Source organism: Manis pentadactyla, chromosome 7, assembly GCF_030020395.1.
Source record: "Manis pentadactyla isolate mManPen7 chromosome 7, mManPen7.hap1, whole genome shotgun sequence".
In the NCBI taxonomy this organism is placed as follows: domain Eukaryota; kingdom Metazoa; phylum Chordata; class Mammalia; order Pholidota; family Manidae; genus Manis; species Manis pentadactyla.
The window spans coordinates 45,914,555-45,935,425 of record NC_080025.1 but is presented as its reverse complement, the minus strand read 5'-3'; the positions used below and the strand labels follow the sequence as shown (position 1 = coordinate 45,935,425).

The 20,871-nt window shown below is 32.8% G+C and overlaps 1 protein-coding gene across 1 annotated transcript in view; it reads right to left on the bottom strand.

Annotated features, from left to right (window-relative positions):
• ZPBP (zona pellucida binding protein) overlaps positions 1-20,871 on the bottom strand; it is a 157,727-nt gene that overhangs the window by 131,985 nt on the left and 4,871 nt on the right. The window contains exons 3-4 of the mRNA XM_036918832.2: positions 13,968-14,093; positions 6,403-6,552 (exon numbers count right to left, since the gene is read on the bottom strand). Of these exons, the coding sequence (XP_036774727.2) occupies positions 6,403-6,552; positions 13,968-14,093 (276 nt within the window). The remainder of the gene's footprint in view (positions 1-6,402; positions 6,553-13,967; positions 14,094-20,871) is intronic.

Below are 20,871 nucleotides of genomic sequence, written 5' to 3'. Positions count from 1 at the left end.
AAAAGGGGCATTATGATTAGCACACATAATGTGGGGTTGGGGGGCACAGGGAAGGCAGTATAACACAGAGAAGACAAGTAGTGATTCTATAGCATCTTACTACGCTGATGAACAGTGACTGTAATGGGGTATGTTGTGGGGACTTGATGATGGGGGAGTCTAGTAACCATAATGTTGCTCATGTAATTGTAGATTAATGATACCAAAATAAAAAAATAAGATAAAAAAAAAAGAGGAAAACAAATCCTACCATTTGCAACAACATGGATGGAGCTGGAGGGTATTATGCTCAGTGAAATAAGCCAGACAGAGAAAGACAAATACCAAATTATTTCACTCATCTGTAGAGTATAAGAACAAAGCAATATCTGAAGGTGCAAAAGAGCAGCAGAATCACAGAACCCAAGAATGGACTAACAGTTACCAAAGGGAAAGGGACTGGAGGATGGGTGGGAAGGGAGGGATAAGGGGAATAAGGGGCATTACGATTAGCACACATAACTTGGGTGGGGGCACGGGGAAGGCAGTATAGCACAGAAAAGATAAGTAGCAACTCTATAGCATCTTACTATGCTGATGGACAGTGACTGTAATGGGGTATGTGGTGGGGACTTGATAATGGGGGGAAGCTAGTAACAACAATGTTGCTCAAGTGATTGTATATTAATGATTAACCAAAATAAAAAGATAAATAAAAAATTAAAATAATAGAAAAAAACATAGGCATATGTTTAAATGAATTAGTCTAAACATTTTTTGTGTACTTAAAAATAGCCAGATTGAAAAAAGCAAAGATGAAAATAATAGGTCCAAGGTTGATGCCAAACAACCTCAAGTATAACCATTTTAAAAAATAAAATTGGCCATTAAAGAAAAAAAAAGAGTAGAGCAGAGATAAATGATAACAGAGAATAGAATAGAATCAAACCCACTAAATACAATAAAAAAACAACAGAGTTAATGAAACAAAAATCTAGGTTTTTAAAAAAAAATCAGCAAAATTGATAAACATTTAGCTAGAGTCCCTAAGAGAGAAGACTCAAATCACTGAAAATCAGAATTAAAAGAGGAGGCATTATTACTACCTTACAGAAATAAAAAGAATTACAAAGGGATACTATAAACAATGGCATGCCAATAAATTAGATAATTTAGATGAAACAGAAAAATTCCTAGAAAGACAAAAACTACTGTAAATGACTCAAGAAGAAATAGAACTGTAACACCACAGAGAATTGGTATTCAAAAAAACTATCCATGAAAACCCAAGCCCAGATATATAAAACTAAATTAAAGTATTAAATACTAACAATTCTTAATGAACTCTTCCAAAATTAGCAGAGGAAGAAAAACTTCGCAAGTCATACTATGAGGCCAGTATTACCCTGATAGCAAAATCAGACAAAAAAGATAATCACAAAACAGTAAAACTACAGATTAATACCTATTATGACTATAGATACAAAAATTATCACAAAATACTAGCAAATTGAATCTAGCAGCATAGTGAAAGATTTATTCACCAGGACCAAGTGTAATTTACATCTGGAATGCAACAAGGTAGTTTAACATTTGAAAATGAATTAATGTAATACACCATATCAGTAAAACACAATATAAAACCACATGAATTTTTCAATGCAGAAAAAAATACAACATCCAACATCCTTTCACACACATACAAAAATCAAAAAACTTGGAATGCAAGGAAACTTCCTCAACTTAATAAAGGACATCTAAGTAAAAACAACAGCTAATATCACATTTGATGGTGAAAAAATAGATGATCCTTCCTACTATCATAAGCAAGACAAAGATATTTTTCAACCATTCTATTCAACACAGTACTGGAAATCCTAGTCTCCACAGTAAGACAAGAAAAGTAAGAGACATACAGATTGACAAGAAAGAAAGAAAACTGTCCCTATATGTACGTGACATGACTGTCTCACAAAGAATCCACAAAAATAAAAATATTCCGGAACTGTTAAGTAATGTAAACAAGAAGGCAAATTATAAGATCAAGACACAAATAAGAAATCATTTTCTATATGTTAGCTATAAACAAGTGGAACTCAAAATTTTAAATCTAGCACCACTTACAATTGCTCAAAAAAACCCAAAAAACATACTTAAGTATATATTTACCAAAATATATATAAACAGATAAAAGAAATCAGGAAAGACCTAATTAAATGGAGATATATACCAACTTCATGGATCAGAAGAGTCAACAGAGTAGAGATGGAAATTCTCCCCTATAGAAAATAGGGGAGAATAATCTAAGTTTTTCTATAGATTAAGTGCAACTCCCATTGAATTCCCAGCAGGATATTTTGTAGATATATGCAAAATTATCCTAAAATGTACATGCAAAGGGGAAGGCCCTCCTAAAACAAAAACAATCTTGATAAAGAATACTGGAAGGAATCACTGTACCTGGCATTGAGGGTTTCTATACAGTTGTAGTAATCAACAGTGCAGGACTGATCGATGGAAAATATTAGAAAACCACTGATCAATGGACACTATTAGAGAACCCAGAAATAAACCCACACAAATTTCTCAACAGATTTTTGACAAGGTGCAAAAACAATTTATTGATGGAAGGATAGTCTCTTTACTAAATGAAGCTGAAGCTCTTGAATACTCATATGCAAAATATTAAACTGCACTCTTAACACAGAAATTAACCAAAAATGCATCACATTAAAACTATAAAACTTAAGCAAAAGAAATAGGAGAAAATCTTTTCCTACAACTAAGCAAAAAATTCTTAGACTTAATACCACCACAAGCATAGTTAATAAACACATTTGATAAATCAGACCTCATCAAATTGAAGAATTGTGGCTCTGTGAAAGCACTGAAAACTATAAGACATTAGGGAAAGAAACTGAAGAAGACACAACCCTATAAAAATTCCAATGGCATTTTTCACAGAAATAGAGCAATCCTAAAATTTGCATGGAAGCACATATTACCCTAAGTAGCCAAAGCAATCTTGAGGAAGAAGAACAAAGCTGGAGGCATCTCTGATTTCAAACTCTCAGAAAGCTACAGTAATTAAAATAGTATGGTATTGTCATAAAAATAGACACATAAATTTATACATTAAATACAATAAATGGAACAATAGAGAGCCCAGAAATAAACCCATGTATAAATGGTCAATTAATATATGCCAAAAGAGCCATGAATATATAATGGGAAAAGGACAGAATCTCCAATAAATGGTTTTGGGAAACTGGACAGCCACATAAAAAAGAATGAAACTGGACCACTGTTTTACCCCATACACAAAATTTTACTCAAAATGTATTAAAATATAAGGCCTAAAAACATAGGTTATAAGCTCCCTACCAAAGATCTTAGCAATGTATTTCTCACATCAAAAGAAAAGCAACAAAAGCAAAAATAAAAGTCAGACTATATCAAACTACAAAGCTCCTGTATAGCAAAGGAAACCATCAAAAAAAATACTGAATAGGAGAAAATATTTGCAAATGATATATCTGATAAGAGACTACTAATACCCAAATATATAAAGGATCATACAACTCGGTAGACAAAAAAAGATTAAAAGTTAAAAACTGGGCAGAAGATCTGAATAGACATTTTTCCAAAGAAGACATACAGATGGCCAGCAGTCATATAAAAAGATGCTCCACATCACTAATCATCAGGGAAATGCAAATCACAACCACAATGACGTACCACCCCATCTGTCAGAAATAAGTGCTAGTAAGGATGTGGAGAAAAGGGAACCCTTATGCACTACTGGCAGGAATGTAAAGTAGTATAAGCTACTATGGAAATCAGTATGGAGGTTCCTCTAAAAATTAAAAATAAAACTACCATATGATCCAGCAATTCCAATTCAACACTCTTAAAACTATATGCACCTCCATATTCACTGCAGCACTATTTACCACAACCAAGATCTAAAAACAAACTAAGTGTTCAGCAATGGATGAACGGATAAAAAACATATGCTATTTGTGACAAAATGGATGGACCTCTAGGACATTATGCTAAGTACCATATGATCTCTCTTATATCTGGAATAAAAAACAAAAAAGTAAAAGAGCTCATAGATACAGAGAACAGATTGGCGGTTGCCAGAGGTAGGGGGAAGGCAGGGTGAGAGAACTGGGTGAAGGGTGTCAAAAGGTGAAAAATAATTTTTTTAAAATATTCTGGATCTTCTCTCTTTGAAAAAAAAATAGATCTTATTAACATACTGAAAAGACAAGATATAGACTGGAAGAAAATATCTGCAAATAACGTAAGCAACAAAATAATAATGTCTAAAATTGATTTTTTAAGGAACTGCCAAAAAAATTCAACAGTAATATATCAAACATGAATACCTGTGGGAGATTTCACCTTATAGATTTCATCTTACAGAAAAACTAACAATTTAACTTCCATAATACAATATAGGAATACTACTATGAATGTGTATGTATGTGTTTACACACAGATAAGAGACAGAGAATGATAGAGACACAAAGACACACACATACCTACAGAGAGAGAGATTTATTTAAATGTGTCCATACTGTACTCCTTGAAATAGGGAACATTTGAAATGAACTACATGATCACCAACTAAGAAATGCTCAAATAAAATCTAAAGCACCATGTATCCATTAGAAAGATTAAAGGGGGGGTGTCTCTCTAATGAAATGGAATGCATTACATGATTTGTTTTAATCACAAAAATAGCAGATCTCCAAAATCAGAGTTTATTAAATGAGGTTTCATCCTGCTGGTATTGGTGTAACAGTGTTGCACAACAGAGTATCATAAAGGATAAGAATACTAACTCTAGGACCAGAGTTCAAATCTCAAGACTCCCCACATTCTAACTGCATGGCCTTGAGCAACACACTTATCCCCTCAGTGCCTAAGTTTCCTCATCAGAAAATAGCCAGTACCTACTGCACAGATTTGTTATGAAGATTAAATAAGCTGAATATAAATAAATCACTTCAAATAATGCCTTGCATAAGAAAGCCTTATATGTGTTTTCTTGTTGTTATAATTGCATGTAAATACACTGTACTGCCTGGCACATAATAAATGATCAGTAATATCAGTTATCTTCAGTACTATAAACCAGCATTCATTTTAGGCACTGTTTTATTTATCATCTTATGCATATGCATCCTTTTGAGAGACTTTAACGTATATTTGTAATAAACCAGATATATCAAAAGCAAGATGGAGAAAACTATGTAACAAATGCAGTGTGACTGATTAAAAAGTTTAAGAAATTATTTGTCTAACAAAGTTAAAATAATTGCTCTTTAAAAACTAAGACTTTCTTTGGATATATGGCATAGTGTTTTTTGAGTGACTAAAAATTATCAGGAAATCATTAATAATTCTATCATTTGTTCTGCATCCCAGCTGTGAAAACAAAAGTATATTAGTTACCTACAGCTACTGTAACAAATTACTACAAACTTGGTGACTTAAAATAACACAGATTTACTGACATACAACTTTAGAGATCAGAAGTCCAAAAAAGAGTCTTACAAGGCTAGAATCAAGGTTTATTCCTTCAGGAAGCTGCAGGGCAAGTCCACTTCTCTGCCATCCCCAGCTTCTAAAGGCCTCCTCATTCCTGGGCTTCCGGCCCTTTCTTCCAACTTCAAAGAAAATCTCTCCAACGTCTTCACCATCACATCTCTTTTTCCCACCTTTGACCCTCTTACCTCCCTCTTTTAAGGACCCCTGTGATTATACCAGGCCTGCCCAGATAATTCAGGATAATCTCCCCATCTCAAAATCCTTACCTTAATTATATCTGCAAAGTCCCTTTTGCTATTGTAGGGTAACATATTAACAGGTTCTGGTAATTAGATATGGAGATCTTTGAAAAACTATTATTCTGTTTAGCATACATGGGTTCCACCAGTGAGATGGAACTTATAAGCAACCTCTGTTCAGGCCATTCTGGCCACACCCTTATTAATACAACCAGCTTCCCCAATCTCAAACCTCAACAGATCAAATTGCTTTTAGAAAAGGATTTTCCAATGGCACTTCTGTTTTGGGGGATGGCAGGATGTCATCAAGCATAACACTTGGAATTTAAAAGCAATACAGACTATAATATAATCACCATAATCTGAAAAGATCGTTTCCATGCCCTGTTTTCAGTCACTAACTTAAATTTATAGTTATACATGTCAATACTCCCCTGCAAACAAGACCTACCCTCACCACACTAACTCCTCACAAAGAACCTTGTAAAATATAGGTAGGCAGTAATGTTTCTTTAATTAAACAAGACTAAAAACAACAAAGTCCCTTTAAAACTCTGTTAAAAATATTTAAATATTTGAAAACATTAAGAAATGTGAAAATAAAAACAAATGCACTTCTTACCATATATAACATATTTCAGTTGAAGATTTGTAATGATTTCTTCCACAGTAGGTTTATATGCAAGGAAGCATGTATAAACTCCAGTCATACTCTCCTCAAAGTTCTGGAATACAAGGCTTCCTGTAGATGTTATTTGTGCAGTGCTGTTTTCTAATTAAGGAATATAACATACTCATTAGTTGCTTAAATTATATGAAATTGAGATAAAATATTTTTCTAAGGAGAGTAACACCATCAAAATTTACCTACAGAATCAATGAAAGGAGTTGGGGGCATAACTCATTGTGTCTGATATTTGTTGACAGCAGGTACAGAATGACCTTCTTAGTGAGAGTTTCACTAACCAGAGTTCACTGGTTGTGTGACTGCCCAAGTGGTAAACTAACATTACACAAACATAATGTGCGCCTAATCTGCTCAAATTGAAATGGACACTATCAAAAACTCATATATAAAAATATAGTATATGTTCATACATAGTGTGTGTGTATATCTGTGCATATATATAATTTCTTGATGACTTATGCCCTCAGTTTAAGCTCACAAACTACAAATAAAAGAGATGAAATTGTACCCAGAACAAAAGCTAGCCCAATATAATCACTGACAACTAGGGACTTCTTGTCTACACATGATACTAGGCAAAAGTTAGGTTACAACCTTAAAGGTTGAAGAAGAAAGAAAATAGGAAATTACATCACCATACTTGCCCCAGTCACACAATCACAGAGTTGCAGTGGTTAGCATTAGAATCCAATATAAGATCCCTTGTTACTTCAACATGCTGCATTATTTAACGTATCACACTGGGAGAAAGCTATGTGGTGCAATGGAAAAGAAATCTGATTTGGAGGCATGAAGACCTGGGTTTGTGTTCTACCTTTCTCTCTCACAGACTATATAACTCTGGGGTAATCACTTAATCTTTGGAAGTCCTGATCCTTCACATGTAAAACAAAGAATCAATGTATAATAGCATACCTAACAAGATTGTTTTTGTTTAACAAATCAAAGAAAGTTAAAGTACTTAAAAAAGCTATAAATCATGAAGTAATTCAAGTTGTTATTCTCAAAGTTCATAACCATAGTTTTTCATTAGAAAACTTATTAGATAGTAAAACTCACTTAATAATATGCCATTCATTAGAATTGAAATTATTTTAGTAAATAATTGTTTACCTTTTTTCTATTTTTAGTAATTTATTACTTATAAACTTTAAGTTTATTATTAATATGCTCAATAAAAGCATGTTGGGCTTCTAGTACATGCAAAGATTGTATCTATTTCAAATATTGAAGGAAGAATAAATAGATGGATATACCCACCCTCAAAGAATTTACCCAGGGAATTATATCTTGAAAAATTCCATTTCTATACCATGGATGAAGCTGAAAAATGTGAGATTAAGTTTGGGATATATTTCTATCATAATGCCTATCTCTTCAAGGACATATTTTGATGGAAGATTACGTATTTATTATAGCATGTCTCCTTTCTAAAACAGATTAACAGGTTTTCAAGTGTTTGCTATTTATTTCAACAGCAACAGAGAAATACTTCATAGTAATATGATAAAAGGTGTCACTAATTTCAAAGAAATTTTAGACTATCATGTCATCAATGATTGATTGGCAAGAATTTGAAATGAAATTTTCCCAAACTAGAGGTATCAATCAGCAAGTGTATTGACATACATTTGAACATCTACTTCAATGTTAAATATTATAAGAGCCAGAAAATCGAGTAAAATATAACCTATAATAAAACACCATCTGAATACCTTCTTATTTTTGAAAAACTAGAAGTGGTGGATTTTTTAAAAAAATGTCCAAAGGATTTCAAGGATATCACAGCCAACAGAAGAACCCATTCTATAATACCACCTAATAACTTTTAACTAAGTGTAAATGGGAATTTCATGATGCCAAGGGATGTTACTATAAAAACACATACAAAAGCAGATTAAATCAATAAATAATTGAATTAAAGTCAGTACTTCTCCAGAAATTAGGCTAATCATCTAAAAATTCAGAGTTGGGCTAGATTTCTAGAAGCCCATGTCTTAGAGTTCTAAAATTATATGGCAAAATTTAAACAAAATTTCATTACAACTTACTATTTCAAAAATAGGTTTATACTGTTAGTTTCTGCTCTGATAAAGAAAGTGAATATAATAGCATTGATCCCACCATTACAATCAGGAAAAGGCAGGCAAACTGTCAATTATCAACTTTTCTTGAACCTATCAAAGAACTGAAGTGTCAGGACAACCAATAAACCTGCAATCTGGGGATAGACAGGCGCTTGCAGGTGGAATGACAACTCAAGCATTTGCTTCACCTTCCATATAAGTCAGAAAGAAGGTTCAGCAAAAAGTTGTAAATGAATTGCTAAAAGACAAGTATTGACCAGTGTGAGCATGTGAAGCCTCTGAGGATCACATATCTTTCTTTTTGAGGGGAGGGATTGTACCCTTTTATAGGCTTTACCTTCATGAACACCTCTGGACATTCAAAAGGAAGATTAAGAGAACCCTGAGCAAGATTTCCACAGGGTGCTAGCTAGAGGAAGGTTCCAGCAGCCCTGCCAAAATCCCACCCACACTCATTTCCCATACCCACTGGTAAGAAATAATGCTTTAATCGACAGGGAGTGAGGAAACAAAAATGATTGCCAAGGGCACTGGGGAAATTTGTTACTGCCCAGGAAGAAACAGGTAATAGAAAACAATGCCTCATCCTTGAGGAAGAGTCAGCAAGAAGGGACAGCACAAAAGCTGGAAGAGGGATTGGAGCACTTATGAAGGCCACATCCCCAAGATCTAGAGACACCGTATCTGCCGAAGACTAAAGCTTAATCAGAACACTGAAGACTGTTGATTTCTCCTGACCAACCATCACTAGTGAAAAATCAGTGGAATCAATCTCAGAGAGCTACAAGAGATTCTCTCTGGAGAAATCAATAAAGGAAAAACAAAGCCAAGGAAAGATTAGACACTGGAGAAAAATAACTTCTCATGAACCAGTCTACACCTTAAATATTTTTAAGGGTATCTAAAGCTTTCAGTAACCATAGCAACAAGCAGTATCAAACCCAGACAATGACTAGATTAACAGACTCCTAATATTAAAGTTTTAACATAATTTTAAAAAGGTGTTCATCTCAAAAAATAAATACATTTATCTCAAAATCTACTCTTACTTAGATGTGCAACTTTAACAAAATTTAGGAGGTTTATAGAAAAGCAAGAAAGTCACATTTCCAAAATTGAAAGAAATGTTCAGGGTAAATGACACTTAACAGACACAGCAGACAGTTAATTTAAAATAACTATGATTAATGTATTGAATGAATGTTGGAAAATGTAGACAACATGCAAAATCAGACAGGTGATTTCAGACAAAGACTGAAACTATAAGAAATAATCAAATGAAAATGCTAGAACTAAAAGCAAAATGAACATTAGGAACAAAAAAGAGAAAAAACCACAGTAACACAATGAAGTATTCCTTCAATGGGCTCATAAAGAGGCTTGACACAGCTAAGGAAAGAATCAGTAAACCTGAAGATAGGTCCAAAGAAATTACCTACACTGAATCAAAAAGAGAAAATCAAAACAAAACACCACCACCAAGAATTAAGTATCCAAGAGCTGTGGAACAATATCAAAGAGTATTACATGTGTGTCACAGAAATCTCAGGAGAGAAAGGACTGGATGGGGCAGAAGAAATATTTGAAGACATAAAGGCTGAGAATTTTCAAAAATTAATAACAAACACCAAATTACAGATCTAAGAATTTTATAGAATACTACACAGAATTAATTCATAGAACAGAAAGACATGTAATATTTAAATAACTGAAAATGAAAGTCAATGATAAAATCTTGAAGTAGGTCAGAAAAAAGCATGTCTTCAAAGGGACAGGGTTAAGATTATAACAGACTTCTCATTAGAAAGTACATAAGCAAAAATAATACACAGTATCATCTTTAGAACGTTGAGAGAAAAAAACTGTCAATCCAGAATTCTACAACCAGCAAGAGAAAGATAAGCAAATTTAACCCAAAGCAAATAGAAGAAAGAATAATGAAAATAAAAGCAGAAATCAATGAAATTGAAAACAGAAAAATACTAGACAAAAATAAATCAAATCAAAAGTCCCTTGAAGACTGATAAAATTGTTAAACCTGTAACCAAAAACCAAAAATGAAAGAGAAAAGCCAATCAATATCAGGAGTGAATTAGGGCACATAATAAAAATCCTGAATATATTAAAAATAAGTAAGAAAATATCACAAACTACTTGATGCACATAAATTTACCAAGTTGAAAATAAAGCTCTAAGGGAGCAAATTTATTGAAAGACACAAACTACAAAAACTCACAAAAAGATGAGAGGGGAAAATCCTACTCCTAACTCCGTGCTAGATTGTATCTGTGACCCCTAAAGCCAGACTTTCAAAGGCACATACTTCAGGAAAGTATCTCATTCTCTCAATGCCTCTATCTTCCCATATATAAATGGCTTACTTATTGCAAAGACTGTTATAAATTTTAAATGATTAGTATGTATAAGTTGCCTAAAATTGTACCTGATACATGATAAATATTGTATAAGGGCTTGTTACTATTTTTATAAAATTCAAAATAAAAACACAAAAATATCTTTAGAATACACATGTGTACATATTTACATATATGGTTTTTATGTGTATATATTTTTATATATGATAAATGCATACAGAAAAGCTAGGGAATAATGTTTAGGGTATTTTTTACTGACAGGAGGTTGTGGATAGAATGGTGTTTTTAAATAGCTTATTGGGAGAGTTGACAGTCTTGGTAATGGTATATCTTGTCTTGTACAGCAAGTTCAAGAATGTTTGCTTTATTGTGCTTCATAACTTGCACATATCATTGCAAATGTGCACACAATGTACACATTGATGTGTACATATCAAATGCTTCAAAATAAAAAATAGTAAGGTGCAGTAAAATATTATCTATAATCTACTTTAAAAACATAGTAAGAGTGTATTTACAGGGTAAAGCCCAACATAAGTGTGTATACACACTTATATAAGTTTGTATGAACATTTAGGAAAGTGGGAAAATCCACACACCAAAAAGATTTAGTTCCTCAGAATGGCATTAGGCTTGGAATAAGAGGTACAGGTCTTGTGATAAATGCACTACCTTTGTAAATCAAAAATACTGAAATAGAGGCAGAGGGAGAGAGAGGAGGAACGAGAGGGAAAGAGAAAGGAGGAGGGCTGGAGAGAGAGACAGACCACAGTTAAAACTCGTTCCTACAATCTACAGCCGATCCAAACAATCTGAGTATTTCTCTCCAAAGGAATGTGCAAGTAATGACATAATCACATGACTTCTTTGGTTCAATTTAAGGGAAACTATCTATGTAACATTTATAAAAAGATTACTACAGTATAGCTTAATCTGGAGTCCAAAAAGATTCTCTGTTTTTAAGGCTTTAAGAAAATTAGACAGTATTTTCCAATTCTTTCTGCAATGACAGTGATAATAGAACTATTGAGCTTTAAAACTGGTACACAGTGAATTATAATGTGACACTGTACTGAAATGAAAATATAATCACCATACCCGAATACCAGAACTTCCTGGAAATAGTTTTTACAAATATAAACATCATTGTATTAATCTGATTTTATCCTTACCTGGAAATAACTACATTCTGAACATCTATTTTCCATTACGAAAATGAGTACAATAAAATATCGCTCCTAGTTAAACGATTCAAGATTCAATTATACACTATACTTTGCAATGTAAATTGAAAGACCTCACATGGCACACCCTCACATTAGAAAAGAAAACATTTCATATTTTAATTTCCAAAGCAAAGGAAAAACAAATTATAAACAACTCATTACTTACATGTTTCTATTTCTGAACGTTCAGAGTTTCAATAGCACATGTAAAATATATTTAATATAGAGGTTTGCATTATATGTTATCAGAGAGCAATAAAAATAAAATGTCATTATATTTTCAGTATTGGATGCTTTTTATCTGGCCCATTTCACTGATTTATATTAACTGCCCAACCTCTTAAGAGTTTCTGTTACTGACCTCTGCTGATTCATTCCTACTTCATTATTATAGTCAGGCAGAGGTTGTCTGATTTTTGTACCTCCCACAAGATCTAGCATAATGGCATCCACAAGTAAACTCTCACTGAGAGCTGCATAATTCACTTTGAAGAGCCAACTAACCTAAAGAGTGGAGTAACTTTAAACCTTGAGCTATTTTAGAATCAACATAAACATTACAGAAATGTACAGCTGAGATCAACTATATAAAAATATTAGAACATTACAAAACAAGTATTCCCTGTGAATGTTTCTTCAGCAATCTTTATGACTACACTGCTTTCCTCCATCCAAGATAACAAAATAAACCTGTAGGTTTTCATCCACAGGCATTATCTCAAAATACCAAAAAGGGTTAAAAAAAGAAAAAAAGGAAAGAAAACATGATGAATAGAGCACTAAAGAAAAACTTCCTCAGAAGGTACACAAAAATGATTAAGTGAACATAGAACAGATTTTTAAGGTGAAAATTCATTACTCTGGATTTTTAGCAAGGCTGAAAACAAACACAGCTAAGTTAATTAATATTTTTAAAACCACTGCAGAAATGAATCAGCTTCTAGCAAATGAAAAATTAGTATAAAATACATGCATTTCAAAATGAAAAAATGAGAAGCTTAATGGAGAAAAGTTAATCAAATCAACCACACCAACAGTAATCTTTATGTAGGAAAAAGTGCCTTCATGGCAATAAGATCTTGTTTTCCCAAAAATGTGAAAGCTGTAAGGATACCATTCAGATATGCTTCCAGTCCATCTTCTGTGGATGAATACCCATGGGCTAAGTTTCCTCTTTTCTAAGCACAGCATCCATAATATGTTAATACACAGCCACTGTCAAGGCAGGCAGATATTTCAAAGCATGGTTTTGATATTAAAATTTTATGTATTAAATTTAGTCATTCTTTTCAAAATGGACAATAATATTTAAGTTAAATTCAAATATCATATTATCTGGTCAGAATTTTGGTCAGAAAGAAATATAAGATCAAAAAATATAAAATTGTAACTAATAATCTCAGATTGTCATGTGGGGCTGTATAAAAAACAAAACCATATCTATACACCTATAACTTAAAGTGCTCATTTGCATTTTTAAAAAAACTCAAAATCATATTTACTTTTTCATACACACATTAAGTCTGATTGAAGTAACTAAAATGAATTCATGAACTTCTCCAAAAAGTAACATTTGGGGGCATATAGATGCTTAAAGACTCTCCTAACAATTCAATCTAGTGTGTCTCAATCTCATATTTAGATTTGTAAAAAATGTTCATATCATATATGTTGTTAGATTCTAACTCCACAAAGAAATCATAAGAGAAAGAAGTGAGGAAGTGGATAAATGTGAAATACAAATATTCTTTTTGTCCTGAGTACATTTCAGATATACCAATTTAATTATGAAAGTTGAAACAAAATCCTACCTGAAATAATTTTTCCTTTTGGCCCATGCCATTGGAATGTTGGGTCTATCATTTCGTAATTTCGCAGTTGCTGGGTTACACAAAGCACATGTGGACTCTTTTGATGGAGCATGACATATACTTTCACTGAAAATACAATATTAAAATGTTCCAGTAATATTTTATGTTCTGTCATGATTTAAAATGCCTTACATCTTTGTAGTTTCAGTTACATTTTTCCTAAATTTCTTTGGATTATTGCTATCACTTGATAAGAACTTAGTTTTCATTGCATTCCATGTAACTAACACTCAAAAATACACACATTGTTTTATTTGGGTGAATGAGTATATCTCAATCTGAGCAGAATGCATTGGTCTTTTTTTATGCAGAGTTCATGTATACTAACTTATTTTACCAGCAGAATATTATTTTAATTACAAAATAGTAAGATGATTCCATATCCAGACTATATTTGTTTTATAAAAATGCCAAACCTGAAAGAGATTGATAAAATAAATTTGTTTAGATTAGAGGAATAATACATTTCACAATGATGTAACACAATGTACTGAATTAAAAAATTATGTGACTAACCAACAAATATGCACTTTTATTTTAATTGTTAAGCATTTTTTTCCCACTTCACTTTAAAATTTAAAGAATCCTGCTCATTAACCAAGCAAAAAAGTATTCTTTAGTATACAAAAGGAACACAAAAAGGATCCACTTGTTTTGAATTTAGTCCTAAGTAAGTTTTTGGAAAAGGTTCTGACAACTCCTTAGTAATTGCATACTTCACTGATTCAACATGTAAAAAGATTTCCATGATGCAGTAAAATAAAATTTGTTTAAAATAAAAATTTTTCTTAACTTTAAAGAGACTGTCTCTAAAGTTTCACCCATGAGGTGAAAAGACAGCATGAGGTTTATTAAATGTAGCTTTTATACTGATCCTTCCTGAGGTTAAGACAGTACCCTCAATTCTTGTTTATTTTGTTTTTATCATAAACTGCCATTGAGTCTTAACAAATGATTTTTCTATATTGATCATTCATTTTTTTCTACTTGAATACTTTAATAGTATGCTCAAAAATACTAAATAATGCTTTCCTTGAGTAATTTTAATTGAACATACTCTTTTACTTAAACACTGTTGGATTCAATTTGCAAATATTTTTCCTTGATATTTGGCACCTATATTCATAAATGTAACTTACAATTTTCTTATACTATCCTTCATACTTTCCAAATTGCAGTTTCAATTTCAAGCTTGTTATTTAATATATTACTAAGGTAGATCACTAAGGTCATAATAGCCATATAAAATGAATTGGACAGATTTTCTTCTATAAATTTTCTGTGAAAAAATATGTAAGGTATTTGGCCCTTGGAAAATTGTATCACCTGTTGTTTTTTCTGGGGTTTTTTTGGCAAGGAGAGTAGAAGGAAAACAAATTTTTGATTACCAATCAGAAGAATTTAATTGATTATTAGCTTACTAAGTACTTAAATCAAGTCTGTGTTAGAAATTTACATTTTACTAGAGTTATTAATTTCTAATTATTATAAAATAATTCATAATATTGCTATGATTTTAAATTTTCACTTATCTTTATTTATTCATAACATTTTTTATCTGTTCACTATTCTCTCATGAAACACTTAAAGTTTGTCTACTATTGTTCTAAAGACAGCTTTTGATTCCATTCAACCTATTATTCTCTGGTCACTTTATTACTTCCTATTATTTCTCTCTTATTTACTCAATTTAAATTTCTCTTCGTTTTTCTAACTTCTTTAATAAATGCTATATATGCAATTGTCACCCCTCAGTATGATGTACTAGGCTTCTCTCCATGATCTGTCTTACATATACCTTGTTTCCTCTCTTTCCACATAAGTATCTAAACACCTTCTCAACTCAGCATAAGCATATCCTTTCTGCTCTGGCTCTGAAAGCTTGAATATCCCACACCATTACTGTTGTGCCCTTTCTCTAGTTCCCACTAACCTCTGTACATATTTAAATAATAGAAAATATAAATGAGTCAGAAGAGTTTCCCAATGCAAGATCAACACAGAAAAAAAAACAGCACGCGGTATCAACAATGCATTAAACATGTAATAGCAAAGAAGAAACATTTAGAAGACAATAAAGAAAAGTTAGTTAATATGTAATCTAACAAGATCACCGTGGGGAACATGTTCAATCTCCTACAAAAGATATACAATTAGATCAAGATGCCATAGTCATGACAGTGTAATTTTAAAGATGCCAATTTATCCCCATATTGATGTAATAATCAATATAAGCAAAATCCCCTACATTTTTAAAGAAACTCTTGAATACTGATTCTTAAACATATTTGAAAAATTAAATGTTGATAAATAGCTAAGACAATTCTATAAAGAAAAAGAACAAGCATTAAAAGATATTAAGATAAATTGCAAAGATGCACTAATTATAACAGAGTGTTCTATTGTAGGAACAAAGAAGAGTAGGTGGGTCTAGGGGGGAAAAAACATTAAAAACTACTACATGATACAGTGTTATCACTCTTCAGTTAGATCACTAAAGGAAATATAGATTACTAATATCATGTTTAATAATTATCTCAATATATAAACAATATTCAAATTAGGTTTATACCTCACACCATATATAAAAAATAAATCCCAGATAGACTAAAGATCTAAAGGCAATCATTATTTTTTTTTATTAAAGTATCACAGATATACAACTTATGAAAGTTTCACATGAACAACATTGTGGTTTCAACATTCACCCATATTATCAAGTCTTCACCACTGCCCCCACTGCAGCCACTGTCCATCAGCATAGTAAGATGCTACAGAGTCATTACTTGTCTTCACCATGCTATACTGCCTTCCCTGTGACCTATCTATATTGTGATAAAGGTAATTGTTATTCAAAGCAAATGTAAAATAACACCTTTATGTCTTTGGGATACAGAAGGATTATTTTAATGCAAAAGGCACAAACATAAAAAGAAAAATACTGAACTCAATTCCTTAAATATTAACAGTATCTGTTCAATGCTACACAACATAGGCAAAGTTAACATCTGGGACAAAAAGCATGATCAATTTGACATCTGGGAGAATATAATTGCAGCAAAAATAATCAAATGGCTTTATAATTGGAATATAAATAATTTGACAGCAACTCCTTTGAAAACAGCAAGAACGTGGTAGGCAAAGGTAACTTATCTTTCAGTTTAGCAAAAACGGAAGACTTGGATAATATTCCATGCTGGTGAGGATGCGGGAAAGCACCACTGATGGAAGTATGAACTGATGCGTGCGACTTCAATGAAATTGAGTGTGACGGTGCACCTCCACCCCAGATAAAATGGACCCAGAAAACTTCTAAACAGGTATAAAGGGAAATACACAAAATGGTATTCACACACACTAGGAAAATGGAATGAACTGAAACAAAGATGCAAATAACTGATTACTGAATAAGTAGATACATGAATGAATGAAAACAAAGAATCAGGGGAACAGAAAAGCATAAGTAAAAAGGGGAACAAGTTAAAGACAGAGCACAGAATAGAAAAATGGCTGACACAGATAGATGCTGGGAGCTTGCATGACAGAAGAAGCTGAAGAAATTCCTGGCAAGAAAAATCAGGCATTCAACATTTTTTAGAGGCACAACTAATAAAATACCATATAACAATCTATTTTGTAACACATGAAATACATTCTGAACTGAAATGTTAATCCATTTTTGAGAATAAATTTAACCATGTCCAAATACAAGGAAATTAGTTAAACACACAACTGTCTTATAATTTATGTTTAAAACAAAAGTTGTGATACTAGTGCAAATGGCAGAGTAAGGAACTCTAAAAATCGCCTTCATAAAGACAATGAAAAAATGGCAGAAATTGCTGGAATCAACATTTTCAGAACTCTGGAAATTAATCAAAGACTTGCAACAATGCAGGAAAAATTTATTCAAGGAAAATAACTGAATCTCCATGTGATGGGTTGAATCATACCTCTCCCCAAAGTCATATATTACTCCCTAATCCCTAGACATCAGCCTGTGAACTTATGTGGAGAAAGAGTCTTTACAGAAATTAGCTAAAATGAGGCATTATGGTGGGCCCAAGTCCAGCATGACTGGTGCCCTTTTAAGAGGGTGAAGTTTGGACACACAAACAAATACAGATGGAAAACAATGTGGAAAGACATGAGAAGATGCATTTCTACAAGCCAAGCCAGGAGAACTGGATCAGATCCTTCCCTCACAACCCTCAGAAGGAATCAACCTTGCCTCATGATTGGATTCCTAGCCTCCAGAACTGTAAGACAATACATTTCTGTTGTTTAATCCCCTCAGACTGTGGTAATTTGTTAAGTGAATTTTTTAAGGTGCCCCATTCCCATCTCCCCTCCCTGGCTCTGCAAGGAGCCATGTAAATCAACATGCCACTATCACTACAAGAACCAGCAGCCTGGCAGCCGCTAGAGGCCCAGACAGGGTTGAAGGGCCTTCAATTCCTCCTTCCCAGAGAACTGTCCTTGTTTGACCTTCATGGAAGTTTCCTGAAAGATACCCCTCACAAGACTGTCTTTACTTGACCTAACTTGGAGCACACCCTCTATGAAAAGCCTTTTCCCCAAAGGTATTTGTCAAAAACAACCAGTAGCTTTCACTGAACTGTAACTGCATGATGCAGTAGGTAACAGCTGGGATAAACATCAAGCTGAAAGCTTAGGAGGAAAAGCTGGGGAATAACATATCCATAGGAACTTTTGAGAAGTTCTGACATATACCTGGGAAAATAGAAAGCCACATGCATGCATGGGGCAGGGCACATGGCTAAGACTGGTCATGCTCAGTAAAGACCAAGAGGCCTTAAATTCTCACGGTGGGCTGAAACTGAGGCTCTGCACAGCAGAAAGTGAAGGATAAAGCAGATAGATTGTCAGCTGCCTGGCTAAATGTTTAAAGCTTGCCACAATAAGCACAAGAAAACCCCCAGCAAAGACAAGGAGACAAAACAATTCTAGGTGTTTAATGAAATCTTCACCCTAAGCTAACTGAGTAGAGACTTTTGTGGCTACACATGACAAACAACACAGAGTTTTAAAATTAGTTCAGAAGAGTCACTAAACAAACAATAACAACAAACATTAGCAACATCAATATCTGAGAAGGAGGAAGAGTCCGATTTCTGGAGTTGCTACATTATAGTACTTTAAAAGTACAGTGCTCCACCAAAAACATGACCATGCTAATTTAGAGTATGAAAAGAATGTCTTTCCAAATAGGGACTATAAACAATGAGAAATTATAAAAAGAATCAAAAAGGAATTCTGGAGAAAAAAGTACAATAACTGAACTGAAAAATTCACTATAAAAAATCAAAAGCAGATCTGAGCAGGCAGAAAAAAGAATCAGCAAACTTGATGATAGATTAGTTTGGGACTATCCAATCCAAGAAACAGAAAAAAAGAAAAAAGAAAAAAAATTAATGAACAGTACACAGAGACCTATGGGAAACCACCAGTCATACCATATACATGTGTATACTTGACACATCACATATATATATATATATATACACACACACATACATATTTCATATATATATATACACACACACACATACATATTTCATATATATAATGAAAGTTCCACAGAAGAGTAAAGAGAAAGGAACAGAATATTTGAAGAAACAATGCAAAACTTTCCAAATTGATGAAAAGCATTAATCTACACATCAAAGAAGCTCAATGAAGTCAAACTAGGAGAGAGTCGAGGAGATGCATATCACAATTAACTGTCAAAATCCAAAAACAAAGACAGAATCTTGAAAGCAGTGAGAAGCAATTTATTACATACCCATGATTTCCAGTGAAATTAGTAGCTTATTCCTCACCAGAAACCATAATGAAATAAAAAGTCTACATAGACCTAAAACAAGTAAAGAGATTGAATTAGTAATCAAAGCACTTCCCACAAAGAAAATCCCAGCATCAAGTGAATTCACTGGTGAATTTTACAGAACAAGTAAAGGAGAATTAACAACAATATTTCACAAACTCCTCCAAAAATAGGAGCAGTGGGAACATAACCCAATGCAATCTATGAATCCAATATTACCCTAAAACCAAAATCAGAAAAAGACAATGCAAGAAAACTAAAGATAAATTTCCTTTATGCATGCAAACATAAAAAGCCTCAAAAACTATCAACTGAATCAAGTAGCATGAAAAGGCATTACACATCATAATCATTTGGGATTTATCCCAGTAATACAAAGGCTAGTTCAACATACAAAAATTAATCAATGTAAACCATACAAAACTACATAATCATCGCAATATACACAGAAAAAACATTTGACAAAATCCAACACCCTTTCACAATAAAAGCAATCAACAAACTAGGAACACAGGGAACTTTCTCAGTCTGGTAAAGGGCACCTACAAAAAGCTTACAGCTAACATTATACTTAGTAGTAAAGACCAACTCCCCCTACAATCAGGAACAAGATAAAGATATCTGATGTCATCCACAGTAAATTGGAGGTTTTAGCTGGAGGAATTGGCAAGAAAAAAAAACAGGCAATCTGATTGGAAAGGAATAAATAAAACTCTCTCTATTTGCAGATGACATGATCTTAGACATAGAAAATCCTAAGGAATCGCTCCCACACTCATACTTAAATAAAAAAAGGGAGCTAATAAGTTATTCAGCAAGATGACAGCACACATCAATCTGCATAACTTAATGGCATTTCTATACAATAGCAATGAGCAATCCAAAAACTATACTAAAAACTATTATTTTTACAATAAAAGAAATAAAATATTTAGGAATAAATTTAACAAAACAAGTGTAAGACTTGTACACTAAAAACTACAAAACAACACTGAG